The sequence below is a fragment of the Phaseolus vulgaris genome, chromosome 1 (assembly GCF_000499845.2).
Source record: "Phaseolus vulgaris cultivar G19833 chromosome 1, P. vulgaris v2.0, whole genome shotgun sequence".
In the NCBI taxonomy this organism is placed as follows: domain Eukaryota; kingdom Viridiplantae; phylum Streptophyta; class Magnoliopsida; order Fabales; family Fabaceae; genus Phaseolus; species Phaseolus vulgaris.
This window is the reverse complement of record NC_023759.2, coordinates 6,397,427-6,418,006: the sequence shown is the minus strand read 5'-3', so window position 1 is coordinate 6,418,006 and position 20,580 is coordinate 6,397,427. Positions and strand designations below refer to the sequence as shown.

At 32.1% G+C, this 20,580-nt stretch overlaps 3 protein-coding genes across 3 annotated transcripts; all 3 read left to right on the top strand.

Annotated features, from left to right (window-relative positions):
- The first annotated feature begins 5,856 nt into the window (after positions 1-5,856).
- Positions 5,857-7,787, top strand: LOC137813374 (molybdate transporter 1-like). The gene has a single exon (XM_068615569.1). It carries the CDS (start codon positions 5,994-5,996, stop codon positions 7,455-7,457), a length of 1,464 nt encoding a protein of 487 aa, XP_068471670.1. The 5' UTR covers positions 5,857-5,993; the 3' UTR covers positions 7,458-7,787.
- Positions 7,788-9,637: 1,850 nt separating this feature from the next.
- LOC137813373 (uncharacterized) lies at positions 9,638-12,932 on the top strand. The gene is made up of 3 exons (XM_068615568.1): positions 9,638-11,848; positions 11,960-12,359; positions 12,432-12,932. Exons 1-3 carry the CDS (start codon positions 10,413-10,415, stop codon positions 12,816-12,818), a joined length of 2,223 nt encoding a protein of 740 aa, XP_068471669.1. The 5' UTR covers positions 9,638-10,412; the 3' UTR covers positions 12,819-12,932.
- Positions 12,933-15,566: 2,634 nt separating this feature from the next.
- LOC137813371 (molybdate transporter 1-like) lies at positions 15,567-17,166 on the top strand. Its single transcript, XM_068615567.1, has one exon. The coding sequence runs from the start codon at positions 15,647-15,649 to the stop codon at positions 17,048-17,050; it is 1,404 nt and encodes a 467-aa protein (XP_068471668.1). The 5' UTR covers positions 15,567-15,646; the 3' UTR covers positions 17,051-17,166.
- The last annotated feature ends 3,414 nt before the right edge of the window (positions 17,167-20,580 follow it).

Genomic DNA, 20,580 nt, shown 5'->3' with positions numbered 1-20,580 from the left:
CATATATAAAATTTGAACATAAAATATATTTGAAATCTATTTTTGATATAAAAAATTAAATCGTTTAATTGATATTTAAAATATAAGAATATATCACATTAGAGGGACATTTGAGTTTAGAAGATAAAATTATATATATTTGAAATTGATTTTGTATATTTATTACGATTAATTGATTCACTTTTACGTCGTATACAAGATGATATATTTATATGTTGAAAATTAAAGTCTATCACTTCATAAAAATAATAATTTCCATAACGAAAAATGAATGTGAATGGTGGTGGGAAAAGTGATAACCCAAGGAAGAAGATAGTCTAAGGAGGTTGATGATTATCAATGAATTAATTTATTTTATAAATATTACTTTAGAAAGTATACTAAAAATAATCTTATACTAATTAATAGTATAAAATTAAGTTAAAATTATAAATAGAAACCTAAAATAAAAGTAGAATTTTTTTCTTAATTATATATATTTTAGGTTAAAAATAGGGATGGTAAAGCGGGTCGACCCGTCCCGCTTAGGCCCATCAAATGTGGGCTGGGTTGGCCCGTCTCGCATACATAATTTGGACTGGTTTTCGTGACTCACTCTGCATGCGGGTTGGCCCGCGGGGCTTGCGGGCCGGCCTGCCTGCCTAACTTTTATAAACGCAATGTTGGTGGACGGAAACGCAGTGCTGGAGGAATTGTCGTGCTGGAGGATGGTCGCAGTCGTAGAGATGGTGGTATTCGCGTCGCGGTGGAGGACGAAATTGAGGTGCTAGATCGTGGTGGTGGTTGGTGGTGATGGTTCGCGATGGTGGTTCGCAGTGGTGGTTCATGGTGGAGGAGAATAGCGACACAAATGTTTAGGGATTGAAATGTTTATGATTCGTGATGGTGGAGCTTCTTTGTTTTTAGGGATTGAAGTTTGAAATGTTGAGAAGAGAAACGCAGGCCAACAGCACAACACAACGCAACAACCACATCACTTACGGGCTGACGGACCAGCCTGCCCTGCCCCGTTGTAACCCTGCAAGGACCGCAAATACTGAGTGAGCTTAAGTGGATTTGCGGGCTAAACAAGAAAACCTGTCCCGCGTTTTTTTCATGCGAGTTGCGGGCTGACCCATTCTAGTTAAAAATGTCATTTTTTAAAATAAAATAAAATAATATATATATATATATATATATATTTGGTAAAATTTTAAAACTTCTGATTTAATTTTTTTTTCAATTACTCGCAATTTTTTTCGTGAGAAAAATCTTTCGCAAAGCCTGTGACGTTCCCATATTTTTTTCTAGCTTGATTAAAGTTGATCTCCTTTTAATATAAAATAATGCAAGTTTTAACTTTTATAAATTAGAATATAAAAAGGTAATGATAGGAATATAAAGTAGTTTATTGAGTTGCAATTTGGTTGCGTGGAATCACAATCAGATGCCGACTTGTATTGTTGTTGACTTTTCAGAATATGATTTAATATAACTTCTAATTATTGCTTGTGCTGTCAAAAGAACTTTTCTCATTTACAAATAAATTATTTCTAAAAAAAATAAAATATTATTCTCAAATGAGATGGCTTTGGATTTAAATTTTTGCAATGTGTACAAGGATTAAGGCTTTTTATTTGTGATTTATTGTATTGACAAGTGTGATATGTTAATGATAGAAGGGTTAAATGATAGATTATAACTCAAAGTAATTAATTATTATAAACTACACAATTAGTTATCTTATATTTTGTTTCATAATATTTAATCATTATCACTTAAATAACTGCTTTTTGAATTTTTTAAATTAACTAAGAGAAAAAATAATCAATTAAGTAAAAAAATTGATTATTTCATATTACATTTTGAAATAATCAATTAAGTTATTTCAATTGTGTTTTTAAATATAACATTGAATAATATAATTAATTATTATATAATTAATTAAATAAATTCATAAATGTTTTATGAAACACTTTATTATTGAAAAACTAAGAACCTTGAAATAACATTTTTTATTAAATATTTTATAAAAGTTATTATTTCAAAATATTTAGGTGATATTACTACACAAATAATTTTAACAATGATTAAAAATAGTATTTAAAGACGGATTTATAATTGACACTAACAGGTGTGTTAAAAATCAATAACTATTAACAAAGGTTATATAATTGTCATGATAGTTTTCTTACGATACTTAAGTTAAAATTATCGTTAATACAGGAAAAAAAAAAGTCACTCTACTATCCTCTACTATCCCTTTTAATGACAACTTTCTTTTAATGACTCTCTACCTAGGAGTTGTCATTAAAAGTGGTTCTGAAAGAGTTCTAAAGATGATTTTGTCCTGGAATCGTCGTTACAAGTGTCTGATTGAGATTTTTTTAAAGATGGTTTAAGTTCATAACTGTCATTAAAAGTTACTTTTTTTTTATAAATTTTTTAATATTGTCAGATGTACTCTCGTCCTGCATAATGATCAAATTTCCAAAAAAATATGCATTGTAACGAAATTTTGGCTACATATAACATCATATTTTAAATATAAGTACAAAAAAAAGTTCAACACAAGTAACAAAAAAACTTATAATGTCATTCTAATAATTCATCTATGCTAAGGTGTTATGCATGATTACAAAATATTGTGACCATGTTGTTTTGATATACTCCAGTTCTTTTGAATCTAACAATTGTGAGCCATGAAAAAACTGTGACATTTGAATTTTTTTTTAATTTGTCCATAAATAATAAAAACCTTCTTTGTGTATTGATGTATTACCTTATCACAACCTCTATCAATTTCAGCTCACACAATAGTTAACATCCATTGCATGACATAATAATCGCACTTCATAATTTTCAAATTGTTTATTGCACTACGAGTCAAAATAAACGTTATTAAATGAATGAATGATACACATTAAAGTGAGTGAACAAATATACTTTAAATACTTTAAGGTGCATCAAAGTATGTTTTTTTGCATTTGCACTTCCCCTCCCACTCAACACGTTTAATACATATAAAGACTATCTAATTCATTATAAAACTAAATCAAAACTATCGAAGGACGAACACCCTTAGACTCAATCAACACGTTCAAAACATGCATAAACACATTATTATAAAATTAAATAGTAAATAAAACATTACCCTCAAATGTGAGTTTTTAAGCTTTCGTGACAAGGAAGAAAGCTTCCGGAGATAGCGGTACGGTGGTCACGGTGGCTCGTTAAGGCTAGTAGAGGAGGAATCACCAAAGCACATGTGGAGGCAAGCAAGTGTGCGGTGGAGGTGCTCTAGAAGAGCAAATGTGCAGTGCGAACATGCTCGGTGAGGTGCATACAGCTCGGTGGTGCGACTTGGTGTGATGCTCAGTGTGGTGCAGTTCGATGTGGCGAAGAGGTGCGACTCGGTGGTGCGGAGGTTTTATGCAGAGAGTGAGTGAGAGGGAGTGCAGAGACAGTGAGGGGGTGCAAGGTAAGTGAAGGGCGTGAGAATTTTCACGTTTAGTAAGACTTCAACGACAGTTAGTGTAGAAATTATCGTCATAAGTGCCTTTAAAGCAACTTTTACGACGGTTTATCTCATAACCATCATTGTATTTTTTTTTATTAGCAATGAATAAATTAAATTAACAGAGATACTTCAGGGTATCCCAATCCGTATACAAACCCACAAGGTACTCCCCAATCAGTTATCTCTGCGGTTCCTCTTTTCTATCTTTCCATTTTTAAAGCACCAAGTTCCATCTATCAAAGTATAATCATAATTCAACGGAGGTTTCTGTGGAGGTGGGGCAAGGAAAAGAGACCGATCTCATGGGTTAGTTGGAAAGATGTATGTAAAATAAAAGAGGAGGGAGGCTTGGGGATTAGAGATATCCAGAAGTTCAATTATGCTCTCCTAACTAAATAGAGATGATGTAAGGACCTTTTGATCTCAAAATATGGGTTGGATCAGGATAACCAACAAACTCCCGTAAAATTCCAAACATGGCTAACAAAAATCACAAACAACTCTAGTCTAAAAAATTAAAATAAATATCCTTTTTCTTTTTATTTAATTGCTTTCATTTTCAACTATTTTATAGCTATCAGCTAGTCCACGTCCTACTTTGTACAACTTGAGGTTTGCTTGCAGCAAGGAATTATTGACTTGGCTGTTTCTGTTTTTGTTTATTAACAAAACTAAGAATTCACATAAATAAAATCCATAATAATTACTACTTTATTAATTTTTATATTCCAATCACATATGCAACAATTATTAATCCGTGATATAATATTTGTATACATGCATGTATCAACAATCAACACACAGTTGATTAAAAGGGGGTTATTATTATTTTATTTTATTTACGTTTTTGCTTTTGCATTATTGTTAAATGACAAGTTACAGAAGTACTATTCATTTTATTTTATTTTATATTCTTCATGTTTTTTTAAGTATATTTGCACTCATGTGGTATATTTAATTTATTATCTAAATATCATCTTGTTTGTAAACACTGTAAGTGAAATTTATTTAAAACATAATTAATTATTTTTAATCTTAGACTTTAATATTTGACAGGAACTAAATCTATAAAAAATACTAACTATAATCTTATTAAAAATATTTTTTTGTAGTAATTTTTCTCTTGAAAAAAATAGTTTTAGTTTTGAAACATTAAATTTGAGGGACTATAATGTTTCGTAGGGTTTGGAATTTAAAGATTAATATTTTTATTTAAAATTGTTTTTAGTTTCTTAAATTTAGTATTGATGAACTAAAACTATAATTTTTTTTTATTTTAAGAATTTTAAAAATAACTTTTTTTAAGTTGGATAATCAAAATCAGAGTTATTTCAAATTTTAAAAATTAATAAAAGGACTCAATTTATCAAGTCTAGTTCACTTAGTTTCCGTTTCTATGAATTAACTAACGTATTTTGAATTAGAAAAATGTAAATACAACCTTTCACAACTGTGATTAATAATAAAATATTAAATTAAAATGTAACTATAGAGGTGTGCGTACGCAAAGAATATTTTACTTGTCTTTGTTGTTGTTTTAATTTTAATTTAGAAATAAAACCAAAATCCACTATTATTAAATGTTTATGTTCTAATCCACAGATTCATCAATAGTTAACCCGTGGTATAATATTTGTTACCTTCTAAACTTGATGTATTAATAAAATAAACATCATGTATATATTGTCAACGGGGTATTTTATACGTTTTTCCAATGCATTAATTATTATACTATTAAATATAACATACTATTGAGTTGAGCTTGATAATTAATATATTATATTATATTAGACGAACACTTTTTTTTTTATTGAATTCATATGTACTTGGTTTTGGAAAAAGTGGAATTTTTTTTTCAATGTGATGTCACAATCTTTACAAGTTGATTTTTTATTTTTTGACTGTGATTTCGGCTTCTCCTCTCATAATTGGGTTCTTTAAGTTGGGCTTTCAGCTTCTTCTTTCATAGTTGGGCTCTTCAGATTGGGCTTTCAGCTTCTCCTCTGACAGTTGGATGTGTACCTGCAAGGTGCTCCGATGTAAAAGTCAGAAATAATTTACGTATTCATCAGATAAAATTCATTTTTACTTATTTTTTGGATTGATCCTCTATTTATAAGGCTTTCTTATTGAACTTATAACTTATTTTGACATTTCTTTTTACACCACTTATTATTTTAAACACATCTATTAATTTGGACTTTGATAGCGTGATTATATATATATATATATATATTTATTTTATTAGTTCTTTTCTAGTAGTATAGTACTAATTAAAAAATTAGTAAGTAAAAAGTAACTGGAACAAAAATATAATGCTTCTTTTACACGTTAAAAATAGAACATTTTGTTATTGATAAATGAGAAGTTGCTGCTTCTAACATTGACTTCACAAAGCCTATAAATAAGCAAGCATTTCCCATGTTTAACATTCATAAGTTAACTTGTTTTGCAGTTAGAAGTTTGAGAATTTCAAGCAAAGGTAACGTTTTCCATGGCATACCAAAACCCTCCTTCAATTCCAATCTCTGATCCTGAAGCACAGGAAATCACTTCAACTCCTAATCCTTCCACCACCCCACTAGCCAAAGGTTACTCAGCCAAATTGGTGGCAAACAAAGTGAAGAACAACCTGGTTTTTCATTCAAAATGGGGTGAACTCAATGGTGCCATGGGTGACCTTGGCACTTATATACCAATAGTGTTGGCCTTGACCCTTGCTAGGGACCTCAACCTTGGCACCACACTCATCTTCACAGGTGTCTACAACATCATCACTGGTGCCATCTATGGGGTCCCTATGCCAGTCCAGCCCATGAAGTCCATCGCTGCTCAGGCCTTATCAGACACAACCTTTGGGGTGCCGGAGATCATGGCTGCCGGAATATTAACAGGTGGGGTGCTGTTTGTTTTGGGTGTGACAGGGTTGATGCAGCTTGTGTACATGTTGATTCCTCTGTGTGTTGTGAGGGGAATTCAGCTAGCACAAGGCTTGTCTTTTGCTTTGACAGCAGTTAAGTATGTGAGGAAAATTCAGGACTTGCCAAAAAGTAAGTCTTTGGGTGGAAGGCCTTGGTTTGGGTTGGATGGGTTGGTTTTGGCTATTGTGTGTTTGTGTTTTATTGTGATTGTGAATGGGGCTGGGGAGAAGAATAGAGGGTGTTGTGATGGTGTGGAAAATGGGGGTGGTGATTTGGGTGGTCAAAAGAGGGATGAGGTTGAAAGAAACAAGAGAAGCAGGGTGAGAAGGGTTATTTTCTCACTACCTTCTGCTTTCATGGTGTTTGTGTTGGGGGTTGTTTTGGCCTTTGTAAGAAGGCATGAGGTGGTGCATGAAATAAAGTTTGGACCATCCTCAATAGAGGTGGTGAAGTTCTCCAAGCATGCATGGAAGAAAGGGTTTGTGAAGGGTGCAATTCCCCAACTTCCATTGTCAATTTTGAACTCTGTGATAGCTGTTTGCAAGTTGTCATCAGATTTGTTCCCAGGGAAGGATTTCTCAGCCACTTCATTGTCAGTGACAGTGGGGTTGATGAACTTGGTTGGAAGTTGGTTTGGTGCAATGCCAAGTTGCCATGGTGCTGGTGGACTTGCAGGGCAGTATAAGTTTGGTGGTAGGAGTGGTGCTTGTGTGGCCCTTCTTGGTGTTGCCAAATTGGCCTTGGGGTTGGTTTTGGGAAGTTCTTTGGCACACATTTTAAGGCAATTTCCTGTGGGAATTTTAGGGGTGTTGCTCCTGTTTGCTGGAATAGAACTAGCCATGTGTTGTAGGGACATGAACACCAAAGAAGATTCCTTTGTGATGCTTATCTGCACTGCAGTTTCACTTGTGGGATCAAGTGCTGCTCTTGGCTTTTTATGTGGAATGGTTATTTATGTGCTTCTCAGGCTCAGGAATTGGACAAGGGACAAACCACTTTCTGCCATTTGGATGCAGAAAAGTCCTGAGCAAGTATGAAGAAAATGAGTATGTACATAATGTTCTTCCTCATCTAGTACTTTTAATTTGTCTGTAAGTAATACTCAATTTGTATTTGAAAGTTTTTCTGCACTAAGCTTTTGTTGGTTTAAGACATTATGGTTGTTGTAGTTGTAGGGAGTGTGGAACATGGTAGCAACTTCAGTTGTTGGTTTTAGATCTTTCTATGCTTTTTCAGTGCATTGGTGTCACAGAAATTGGTTATTTATGTAATAAATTATGTAATTGGAATACATTAACAGTGTAGGCTTTTACACTGTTATCCAATTATGATGAATTGTGTGAAAATTGAGATCCACTTTGTATAAATAGTCTCTTGTATCATCATTTCAAACTCTTAGCACACATCAAACACTTTTTAGCTTTAACTTTAGATATCAAGACTTATGACTAGAAAAAATGGAAATAATTTTATAAACACTTTATTTTAATTTATTTATTTATTAATTTTAAAAACTATTATTAAACATGATGTGCCTTTATCCAACAATAAATAGTGGCATGACTCTCTATTCCAACTTTATAAGGGATAGAGTGTAATTGCCTTAATGCTTTTATCAAACATTTTGTTGCCTTTAATGGGAAATCATTTTGTTGGTAACTGAAACCAAAATTAAAGGCTTCTTAGGGTTAAGATTCTTATGCTAAAATTTAATGGGTATAGAACATGATTAGAAAAAACTTAATTTGGTTCTTCTAATTTATGTATATCACCATGTAATGCTTACTGGTGTAATTTTCATTTAGATAATAAGTATCTTTAAGTGTTGCACTTTTAGAATATTTTTGCTTATTAGTTATTTTCAAAATGCAAGTATTTATTTATTTATTCTTATCTTTTATTTAACTTTAATTAATGCACTTATTGTGATGGGGAAATAAGAAAGGTAAAATAAAAAACATCTTATAAATATGTTATTGAAGTTAAGAAAATTTATTACGCTTTTTGTTTTTCTAAAAGAATCTTAAAGAGCAGTTAAAAAATGGGGAATATTATTTTGAAACAATATTATATATTCTAGATAAGATAAGTGAGAAAATTTACATAAACTATAGTAATAAGTATTTCTTTCCAATCATATTTAAAACCTGCTTTGTGTGTAATTCATTTAATAAAGTACATGTTATGAAGGTGGAAATTAAAATTCGATTAGAAAATAATGCATATATATAGTTATGTAGGCATGCGAGTTGTATCTAAGATTATTATACACCATAATCTAAATGTAAAATTAGCTTATACATAAATTAAATAAAAAATTTAGAGAACTTACAAAATTGTTTGCAAATTAACATATGCATAACTTATGCAAAAAAATAGTTTTTTTTTTTTTACTAAAAGTATTTATAAACTTGTTCCATATACATTTGATATAATATAAATGTGGATTGCATATGGTCGAAACAATATAGAACACCTATTATATCGATCAAGAGCATATAAGTAATTCAAAACAAATGACTCTTAAATATAGGTTTTGCAGAGAATTCGTATGTAATGTAAGACTAATGCAGGAATTAACTGTGATATTCGTGCTAATCTAGGTTTATAACCACGAAAGTCCAACATATTTCTATAAATAGGTTGAGCAATGTCAAACCAAGGTACGCATTTAATAGCATTTGTTATTTTCAACCACAAAATACTAACTACTGACTTTGCATCAGATGACCTTTTGAAGGTACTCTCCAAAGAGACTGAAGATCGATAGTCGAGACATATTTGATGCCAACACTTAAAAGTTCAAAGAGTACTAATAACGTGAAGAACAAGACCTTCCCTCTCCATACAAAAATAAAGTATATATTAAAAATTCAACTCAAACTTATTGATTAAACTGAGATAATTTGTTTGGCAATAATTTACCATCGATGAAATGTAATTAGTTCCTTCTGTTTATACAATCATATACAAGGACTTATTTTTCTTGAATTTGTTGGAGAAAAAACAACAAATCAAATGGTCAAAAAGAATACCTTTGCATTTTGAGCTAATTTGACGGGCTTTAGATTAAAAGGTAATGTTTTGGTGTGACAAAAGGTAATGTTTTGGTGTGACATGAATGAATTTTGAAAAGAGGCTTTTTCCAACAATAGGTGGTGGCATGACTATGCCCAATTATTGGATTAGTCCCCATAGTCAAAAAAATATGTGTCATTTGCATGGTTGTCAAACTCGCGAGTCAACTCGTTGACTTGTCCGAGTTCACGTTTCTACTTTGCCTTACCGAGTTAACTCGGTAGCAGACTCGGTTTTGAGCTAAACTCGGTGGACTCGGTGTGGAATCGGTAGACTCGGTGTGGACTCGCGACTCTGGTCCGAGTTGGCGAGTCCAGCTGGGTTTTTTAAAAAAAACAAAACTATGTCGTTTTGAATGGGGGCCTGAATGAAATCAAAAAACTTAGGGTTTTTGCGTTTCGTTTTGTGTTTCCGTTCTGTTTTGTGAAGTGTAGCAGCGATAGATTGAGTTGTGTGTTGCAGTGGTGGTGGTCGCGTCGCAAGTTGCAGTGGTGGTGGTGGCGTCGCAAGTTGCTGCAGTTGCTGTAGGTGGTGCGGTGGTGGCGTCACGTTGCAGCAGGTGGGGCGTCGCGGTGGTGCGTTGCGGAGGTCGCGTCGGAGTGTTCGCGACTCGTGGGTTGTTGCAGGTGGGGCGTCACGGTGGTGCGTTGCAGTGGTGCGTCACGGTGGGGCGTTGCGGTGGTGCGTCGTGTCGGAGATTTCGTCGGACTTGTGGGTTGTTGCTGCTCATCATATAAGGTTAGAGTTGAGTGGTGTGAAATTAGTGTAGGAAAGGGAAGGGATTATTAGGGTTCTGTTTTTTTTAATTGGCTGCAGAATGGACTGTTTTTTAATTGAGAATAGTTGCTGGTTGCCCTGCACTTTTGTTTTTTTGACAGAAATTGAATTTGGAGGAGCAGTATTTTTGTTAAGAAATGTCTGGGAGTGGATCAAATTCAAGTGAGCTCAATAGAAGTGCATCTGCATCTTCTACTAGAAGTAAAAATGCTCCAGGAAATAGAACTGATGTTGGATGGAAGCATGGGATAGATATTAATGGCAATGGTAAAAAAGTGAAGTGTAGTTATTGTTCAAAGACTATGAGTGGAGGAATATTCAGGTTCAAACATCATCTTGCTGGAACTAGGGAGGACTCTGAACCTTGTTGTTCTGTTCCAGAAGAAATAAGAGATTTGATGATAAAAATTGTTGCAGAAGCTAAGCAAGCCTCTTTGAAAAAAAGAAAGTTAAATATAATTGATGAAGACCAAGGATGTGAGGGGCTTGAAGAAAGACAACATATATTTGGTTCTAAAGGAAAAGAAAAAGTTGGTAGTAGGGGGGCAGTTCAAGCTACCATAAATCAAATGATGAAGAAAGGTTATAAAGAAGAAGTGGATGCTCAAGTTGCTGAATTTTTTTACACAAGTGCCATTCCGTTTAATGTAATTAAAAATCCAGCTTTTACAAAGATGTGTGAAATGATTGGAAAATATGGAGCTGGCTATAAACCTCCATCTTATCATGATATTAGAGAAAAACTATTGAAGCAAGCAATTGACAAAACTGATTTAGTGCTTCAAGAATACAAGGAAGAGTGGAAGAAAACAGGTTGCACAATCATGTCTGATGGGTGGACAGATAAAAAGAGGCGTTCTATTTGCAACTTCTTGGTAAATAGTCCTAAAGGAACTGTTTTTATGTATTCATTGGACACCTCGGACATATCAAAAACTGCAGATAAAGTTTTTAAGATGCTGGATGATGTTGTTGAATTAGTTGGAGAAGAAAATGTGGTACAAGTGGTGACTGATAATGCTGCAAATTTCAAGGCAGCTGGAGAGTTGTTGATGCAAAAAAGGGAGCATTTGTATTGGACCCCATGTGCTGCCCACTGCATTGATTTGAGTTTTGAAGATTTTGAAAAGAAGTTGAAGGTCCATGAGCTTACTATCAAGAAAGGAAGAAAGATCACCACTTATATTTATGGCAGATCAATGCTAATCAGCATGTTGAAGAAGTTCACAAAAGAAAGAGACTTGATAAGACCGGGTGTAACTAGATTTGCCACCGCTTATTTAACTCTAGGTTGTCTTCATGAACTGAAAGCCTCATTATTGACCATGTTCAGTTCTGAAGAATGGAAAACAAGTAAATTTGGAACTTCACAAGAGGGGAAAAAGGTTGAAAATATGATATTAGACAACCGATTTTGGAAGAATATCTCCACGTGCCTCAAAGTTGCTGCCCCTCTTATGGTGGTCCTAAGATTGGTGGATTCAGATGCAAAACCTGCAATGGGTTTCATATATGAAGAGATGGATCGTGCAAAGGAGAAGATTAAGAACAATTTTAATCATATTAAGAAAAGGTAAAAATTTTATAGCTTTTCTCTTTAAAAATTTAATTACTCGTTCTTCTTCTATTACTTATATGATAGTTGGTTGGTTGGTATTGATTACTATTGAATGAATGTATATAGCTATGAAGAGGTTTGGAAAATAATTGATGCACGATGGGATAATCAACTTCATAGGCCTCTGCATGCAGCTGCATACTATCTTAATCCACAATTCCATTATGAACCTGAGTTTAGATCTGATGATCCTGAGGTGAAAGAAGGCTTGTATACATCCATGAGAAGATTGGTTAAGGATGCTGCTGAAAGAAGGATAATTAATGTGCAACTTGTTGAGTATCATTTTGGTAGAGGAGCCTTTGCAATGGATGACGCAAAGGAAAGTAGAAAAACAATACTTCCTGGAGAATGGTGGGAGATGTTTGGGTATAGAACTCCTGAGTTGAAGAGGTTTGCTATCCGAATTCTAAGCTTGACTTGTAGCTCTTCTGGATGTGAGCGAAATTGGAGCTCATTTGAAATGGTAATTGAAGTTATTTATAATTTCTTTATTTAGTTTTATATGGTTAGTTACTAAATTTCCTATTTAATATAGGTTCATACAAAGAGAAGAAACCATTTGCATCAGAAAAAGATGAATGATTTGTTGTATGTCATGTACAACTTGAAGTTGAGTAATAAGCAAATTAGAAAAACAGTTGCTCTTCCCTTTGATGATATTCAATCAGATGATGAATGGATAACTGAAGAGGGAGATAATATTGATGAGATTGATCAAGTTCAAGATGCAAATGTTCACTTAAATCCGGCAATAACAGTTCCAACTCTAGATGCATTTGATCTTGAAAATTTGACTTTGATGTCAATGTGGATGAAGATGAAGATGAAGATGGAGATGATGATGGAGATGATGATGGAGATGATGGAGGAGAGGATATCATTAGAGGATTGGACATGGAAATTTGAATTTCTAATTATTTAATTTCTATGACTTGAATTGAACAATTTAACTTTTGTAGTATTTGTATGACCTTCTTTATTTGAGACTTTGAAGTTAGATGATTTGGTATATTATTAATTCTCATTCAGGACTAAATGTAGTTATTTACACTATTTTTTTTTTAATATGAAAGTAGACTCTTACGAGTTTACGAGTCGAGTCTACGGAGCTCCCACGAGTCTACGTAGACTCGCGAGTTTGACAACCATGGTCATTTGTGATAGTGTTATTTTGTTTGTCCTTTCCCATTTTTGGATTGCACATTCAAACTATTTGTTAAAACCAATTAAGAGTATCTTTTTGTTCTGTTTCATCATACGGAATGGGAGATATAATTATACTAAGTATGCAGAGTAGCGAGTTATTATATAAGATTTTGAATTTTCATAAATAAAAATAATATAAACAAAAAATATTATGATTAAGTTTTATATTTGATTGAGTATAATAATTAATTGTTAATAAGATTATCACCAGAGTCTCCTATTTGACTAGGTACAAAAGTATCTATTTCAAAAGAGGAGAGAAGGTGATCCACTTGCCTCTTTGAAGCATAAAGAAATACATAGTGTATCTTTTCGAGTATCCAAGAGTACTCGAATCAAAAATAGGAAGGTATTTATCCTTCTTATTGTTTTTTTTCAATCGTGGCGGTTGAAGAAGTTTTTTTCTTTAAAGCTTGTGTCATCGGTCGTGAACCATCGTGCGGAACAATAGCATCAGTAGAGTGGAGACGGTTTTAGCCTCCAACAACTCCACAACATCGCTTTCTACAAAAAAAAAGGAGTATGATCAAAGGAGGGATCACTCCCAATGGGGCTAACATCCCTACTCCTTAAAGGATGACCATGATCATCATAAAAAATCGAGTTCGTAGAAGAAAAAGAGGAAGCCATAAAATACTTACCTAAATGATGAACTTGATTAATGGAAGATGAAGGATGAAACGCATGAACGCATAACACGAAAAGTGATGAACACGAAGAAAGTTCGAAATAAGGAAGAAAGAGAGCAAAAAGTTCGAAAGTATGAGAAAAGGCATAAATGAAGGATGTAGAGGAAGAAGAAAAGCCAAAACCTCTTATAAACCCTTAGACGCGAAAATGAATTTTTCAATATCAAATTGTTGCGTCTCAAAGATGACATCATTTACACTCGAATATATTATGTATTAGTGGATGAAAACAGACACTACAAGTATTTCGTAGGTAAATCAGCATTATTATTGACAATTATTATATATACTATGACAATTGTAATTAAAGTTAGAACTAAACTGTAACAGGTGGGACTTGAGGAATGTCCAAAGAAGTTTTAACCATTACACCAGTCAAGTTTTGTTGTCACATTATAATTATTATTATACTTATTAGTAAGATTATCAATATTAATATAGTTAATAATATAAAAATTATTAACATTATTAACTATTATTAATATTATTAAGTATTATTAATATTATTGAATATCATTAAATATCATTAATATTATTAATATTATTAAATATTATTAATATTATTAAATATTATTAATATTATTAAATATTATTAAATATTATTAAATATTATTAATATTATTAAATATTATTAATATTATTAAATATTATTAATATTATTAAATATTAGTAATATTATTAAATATTAGTAATATTATTAAATATTAGTAATATTATTAAATATTAGTAATATTATTAAATATTAGTAATATTATTAAATATTAGTAATATTATTAAATATTAGTAATATTATTAATTATATTAAATATTATTAATATTATTAATAATATTAAATATTATTAAATAGTGTTAATATTATTAATATTATTTATAATATTAATATTATTAATTTTATAATATTAATAATATGTTATACTTATTAGTTATGGTTATTATTTTTTATTATTATTATTTATGAATATTATTTATAATTTTATAATTAATTATTTTATAATAATATTTTTAATATTATGTATATAATTATTATGATAATAGTTTGCAAGTAATAGAGATTCAGGGGTAAAAGTTCGTAGGTAATAAGATCCGTGAGTAAAAGTTCGTAGGTAATAAGATCCGTGAGTAAAAGTTCGTAGGTAATAAGATCCGTGAGTAAAAATTCGTAGGTAATAAGATCTGTGGGTAATAATTGGTAGATAATGCTGAATTTACCTACAGATTCAGATCTGTAGGCAATATCCGTAGGTAATGTTGTTCGTAGGTAATATTGAATTTATCTACAGATTAAAATTCGTGGGTAAATATTCGTAGATAATACTGATTTTTTTTGTAGTGTGCTAAAAGCAATTATGACAGTTCATCTTATAGCTCAACAGTAACTACCCATGTGATTCAATGTTCATCCTTAATTACCTAATAATTGTCAAGTTATCTTAATAATAGGATACACGTAAGGAAGAAAGTGACCTAAATGATTACTACAAAGTAGTCACTTTATTTGGACCTCTACTTACGTTCAGAGTATAAATACCTAAATTCTCTTAGAAAATACATCTATCCTATTATTCATTGACTTATACACAAAATCATTTATATTATTACTTACTTTAAGTGTCCAAAAATATACATACACCTCGAAAGAATGACAACTCGTTCTCCATAACAACATCGTATTAATTAGTTTTTTAAAATTTTATTTATTTATACATATTACTAAAAGAAATTGTGATATTTTAGTAAATATTTCAATATTGGAATCTGAAGGAAGGGATAATGTTTTCAGTGCACTGATTCCTATAAGAGTTACTCTAGCCAACACAATTCAAAGCGAAGTGAGTCTAATACAGAAACCACATTCATGGCAAACCAAAGCCCTTCTTCAATTCCAATCTCAGACCCTGAAACAACCCAAACCGATCCAACCACAGGTTTCTCTGCCAAAGGGATCGTGCAGAAGGTGAAAACCAACTTGGTTTTACGTTCAAAATGGGCTGAACTTAACGGTGCCATAGGTGACCTTGGCACCTACATACCCATAGTTCTATCTCTAACACTTTCTAGGAACCTCAACCTTGGCACTACATTGATCTTCACAGGTATCTACAACATCCTCACTGGTGCAATTTATGGGGTTCCCATGCCTGTCCAGCCCATGAAGTCCATCGCCGCCGAGGCCTTATCGGATGCTGACTTCGGCGTGCCGGAGATCATGGCCGCCGGAATCTTAACCGGCGGCGTGTTGATGGTTCTGGGTGTGACAAGGCTGATGCAGCTTGTGTACACACTGATTCCTCTATCTGTTGTGAGGGGAATTCAGCTAGCACAGGGCTTGTCCTTTGCTTTCACAGCAGTGAAGTACATGAGAAAAATCCAAGACTTGCCAAAGTCTAAGGCTTTGGGTGATAGGAGTTGGTTAGGGTTAGATGGGTTGGTTTTGGCCATAGTTTGTGTGTGTTTTATTGTTATTGTGAGTGGTGCTAAGGATGATGGGTGTGAAAGTAGTGGAGATGATGTGGGTGGCCAAAAGAGGGTTGAGGGTGGAAGAAACAGGAGAAGAAGTAGTAGAGTGAGAAGGGTTGTTTTCTCACTTCCTTCTGCTTTCATAGTGTTTGTGTTGGGTGTTGTTTTGGCCTTTGCAAAGAGACCTAAGGTGGTGCATGAGATAAAGTTTGGACCCTCTTCTATGGAAGTGGTGAAGTTCTCTAAGCATGCATGGAAGAAAGGGTTTGTGAAGGGTACAATTCCTCAACTTCCATTGTCAATTCTGAACTCTGTGATAGCTGTTTGCAAGTTGTCAAAGGACTTGTTTCCAGAAAAGGACTTTTCTGCTACTTCCCTTTCAGTGAGTGTGGGGTTGATGAATCTGGTGGGTAGTTGGTTTGGTGCCATGCCATGCTGCCATGGGGCTGGAGGACTTGCAGGACAGTATAAATTTGGTGGAAGGAGTGGGGGTTGTGTGGCACTTCTTGGTGCTGCCAAGTTGGTGTTGGGATTGGTTTTGGGAAGTTCTTTGGCACACATTTTAAGGCAGTTTCCAGTGGGGATCTTGGGAGTGTTGCTTCTGTTTGCTGGAATTGAATTAGCCACCTGCTGCAGGGACATTAATACCAAAGAAGATTCATTTGTAATGCTTGTTTGCACTGTATTTTCCCTTGTGGGATCAAGTGCAGCTCTTGGCTTTTTGTGTGGAATGATTGTTTATCTCCTTCTTAGGCTAAGGAATTGGATTAGTGATAAACTATTTTATAACATGGCTGCCTAAAAGCACTAGAAAAAGGAGCATATATAGAATATTGTTGCTTATTTCTTTCTTAGCTATTAGGTTGTTGTGTACTTGTATAATGCTAAATAAATGTTTCAAAAGTGATGTTTTTCTAATGTGATTTTTCTTTTTCTTTTTTTCAGTATATAGAGAAAACACGAGTCTCAACTCTTATACAAATTAAAATTATATTTACACTAAAAAAAAAAATATATATATATATATAAATAATAGTCTCAAAATATTTTTTTCTACTATCCAAAAAGATAATTTAAAAATATTTTGTGATGACAAAAATAACTTTTAACTCGTAACACATTTTAAGCATACACATTAACAATTGAACATACACACAAAATAATTAGAAACTACTATCTATTTTTCTTTTTTAACATTTCAAAAAAATACTAGCAAGAAATCTTCATTAACAAGAAATAACAAAAGAATTCTTCAAGGAATTAAGAAATATGGGAATGAAATTCCATAAGATTTATCAAATAAGAAGGTAGCTCAAATCAAAAGATAAATCAAGTGATATAGCATGCTTTCGAAGGTCTTTCCAATTCTCAGATGTTTAGACTTGTGTATATGCACTTATAAGAACTTCATGCAAGCAAACACTACTATAATCTTAAAAAGACTCTAATATCCATTACATTTGAGTAACATGTAGTGAAATGTTAAGAGGTAAAGGCTTAAGACGTCTACATAATAAAAGATCTTTGAGAAAAGATTTCACACGCGTATATATCTCAAGATGAGACTCCCTACCTTTTGAGAATTTCAACATATTCTGTTTCTTTTGTTTTTAGACATTTTTTTCTTTTGTTTTTCTTTCTTTATTTTCTTTTGCAATAAAGATTTATTTACATGAGTAGGCTAAAAATGAAGTTTCCTTCATACTTATTCAAGTACCTCTTTCCAAAAATATATTTAAAATTCCTTTATCATCTAAGGTAAGGATAATAATATTTTTTTTCTCTTTTAAGGCTTGTAATATGGTTAAAAACAAGAAAATAATAAAGGCTCAAAGGGAAAACAAGTGAATTATTTTCAAGTTAGGAAGTATGGTAGTGACTCAAAAAAAATTGCCTCAATCATCTTAATGTATACATGTGAACAAAGTTACAAAACAAATAATCATCCTAAGTTCTAAAGCATAAGCAAATATGAGTAAAAACACCTGAACAAGTAGGCATGGCATAGAATGATTTATCAATAAAAAAGGCTCAAAAACTCACCATGAATAACTGTATCACAAGATTCAGTTTTAGTGATTCTCAAAATCAACATCTTTTAACATTTTGTTAGTGAATCCAAGAAATATATAAATCAAGAAACCAATTAGTCAAGAATAATGATAATGTGGATCACTAAAATAAATCCTAAAATATCAAAATAGTCGCTCATATAGAAACAAATTTAACCTATATCTTAGATCGCCTATTGCTCCTATGAAGTCCTGAAGAGTCTACTACATATATCAGGTCATAACCATATATTCTTCATATAAAAATCGAGACCATTTACAACAATAAAATTTTGTTTAACTATAGATAGAAGATATACATACTTACCTTGTAAATATTGTAAAATATATGGTCTATTTGAAGAGTTCTAGTTAGTAGAATATAAATGTCTTATCTTTGTCTAACCAGCTCCAACATTCTTTCCATCTTATTCTCATATTAGTCTCACTCAACTTCTTCTCTTGTTTCTCTACCTTAGGAATATAGAATTTATTGCCATTATGAATTGTGAGCATTCATTGTCTCGAGGCCATGACAATAGTCTTCTTACTTGGATTAACAACATTTGCAAGGGAAATTTTTTTTGTTTTGGGTACCTATACTTGTTTGGGTCCTTTTCTCTTCTACGGTTTCCTTTTTATAACACAAATAGATGATGTAAGTGCAAATAGTCTAGAGGATGAAGCAATAAATTATGTTCTAATTTTATGAGTTATGTTCTTATACCTTAATCCTGATTTATCATGAGAAATTCTCAAATTCTTTATCAAAAGATCCAGAGAATTTTCACTGATACTGGAACTTGATAAGATCTTTCTTAAAGCATATTTTATTTTATCAGATTGTCTATCATCTAGTTTGTTTCCATGTGTCTTTTTCCCATACTCTCTCTAACTAGAAATAATTCCCTTTCAACATTTTCTAAAGTTGTGCTTTGGATTTCAAGGTTTTGCTTTAGACCCTTCTTTTCTTTGCACAGATCCTTATGAGTCTTAATGAGTTGTAGATCCTTATGATTCTTAAGGAGTTGTTCATACTCGGGAAATAACCCATTAAACATTGTATCATCTTTTTGCCTTTCAATTTCTTTGCAAGCATGTTTATATTTTCTTTTCATCTTTTTAAATTGTGTCTTCTATGAAGGCAATGTGTGCTTCCTGATTAGAACCTGAATTGACAGAATCTAGATCCTCCAATATAGACATGAAAACCTTTTTCTTCTAAAATTTCTTCTTCTTTTTCATCTCTTCTTCATTCTCTTTTCCCATTTCAAGATTTGAACATTTTGATTTTGTAGTGTATGGGTTTTTTGCATTTGTAACAAACAATCTTATCTTTGTGGTCTCTATGCTTGTGCCTTCTCCCATGCTTTTTTATCATCTTTTAAACTTGTTGGTGATAAAGAACAATTTGTCATCTTTTATGTTAGAATTATCTGGTTATCATCTACAAATTCATAAATTTTATTAGATGTTGTCTTTTTTTCTTTGTGTGAAGTCTTGAAGACTATATCTTTCACTTTAACTGTCTTGACATCATCCTGAAAAACATATTTATTTATAAAAAGAATACCTATTAGTTCTTCGATGGGCATGAATTCCAGGTTTAGACACTTTCATAGTAGTTTCTTGAGTTGTCCATTTAGGGAGAATGTCCTTAACACTTTATCATATGAGATGTTAGTTTTTCTAAGAAATCTGATATTATTAAAAATAATCTAAAGTCTAACAATCATTGATTAAATGATTTCATTATCATCCTTAGTGAACATCTTGTATTGGCATTTTAGCATACTAAATTTGTTTTTTTTAACCTTTTTGGATATAAAGTAATTTATGGAAATATTTTCATATTAACTTGTTTAATATTTTATTATCTCAAAACAACTATATTATTTTAACATATATATTAACTATTCAATTCCTGCTTCATAGAAATTTATATACATTATTCCAAATACATAAACAATGTATATAATATAATTTAAAATCATCTAAGTAACAACTCAGTCTTGTGGAGCTTTCCTACTTACCAGATCGTTTACTATCGTGTAAAACTATTATAATTATCAAAGTCAAATCACAATGCAAACCACAAAAAAAGGATAAATTAGTAATTCTAACACACAATTTCTATTCATTTATAACATTCACATCAAACACACATTTATCCATACATACTCAACCGAAGTATCTATTCATCTCACGTCAAAACCTACACACATCACATGCCACATTCCACAAGTATCACACTCAATCACATCATATTCATTACATATAC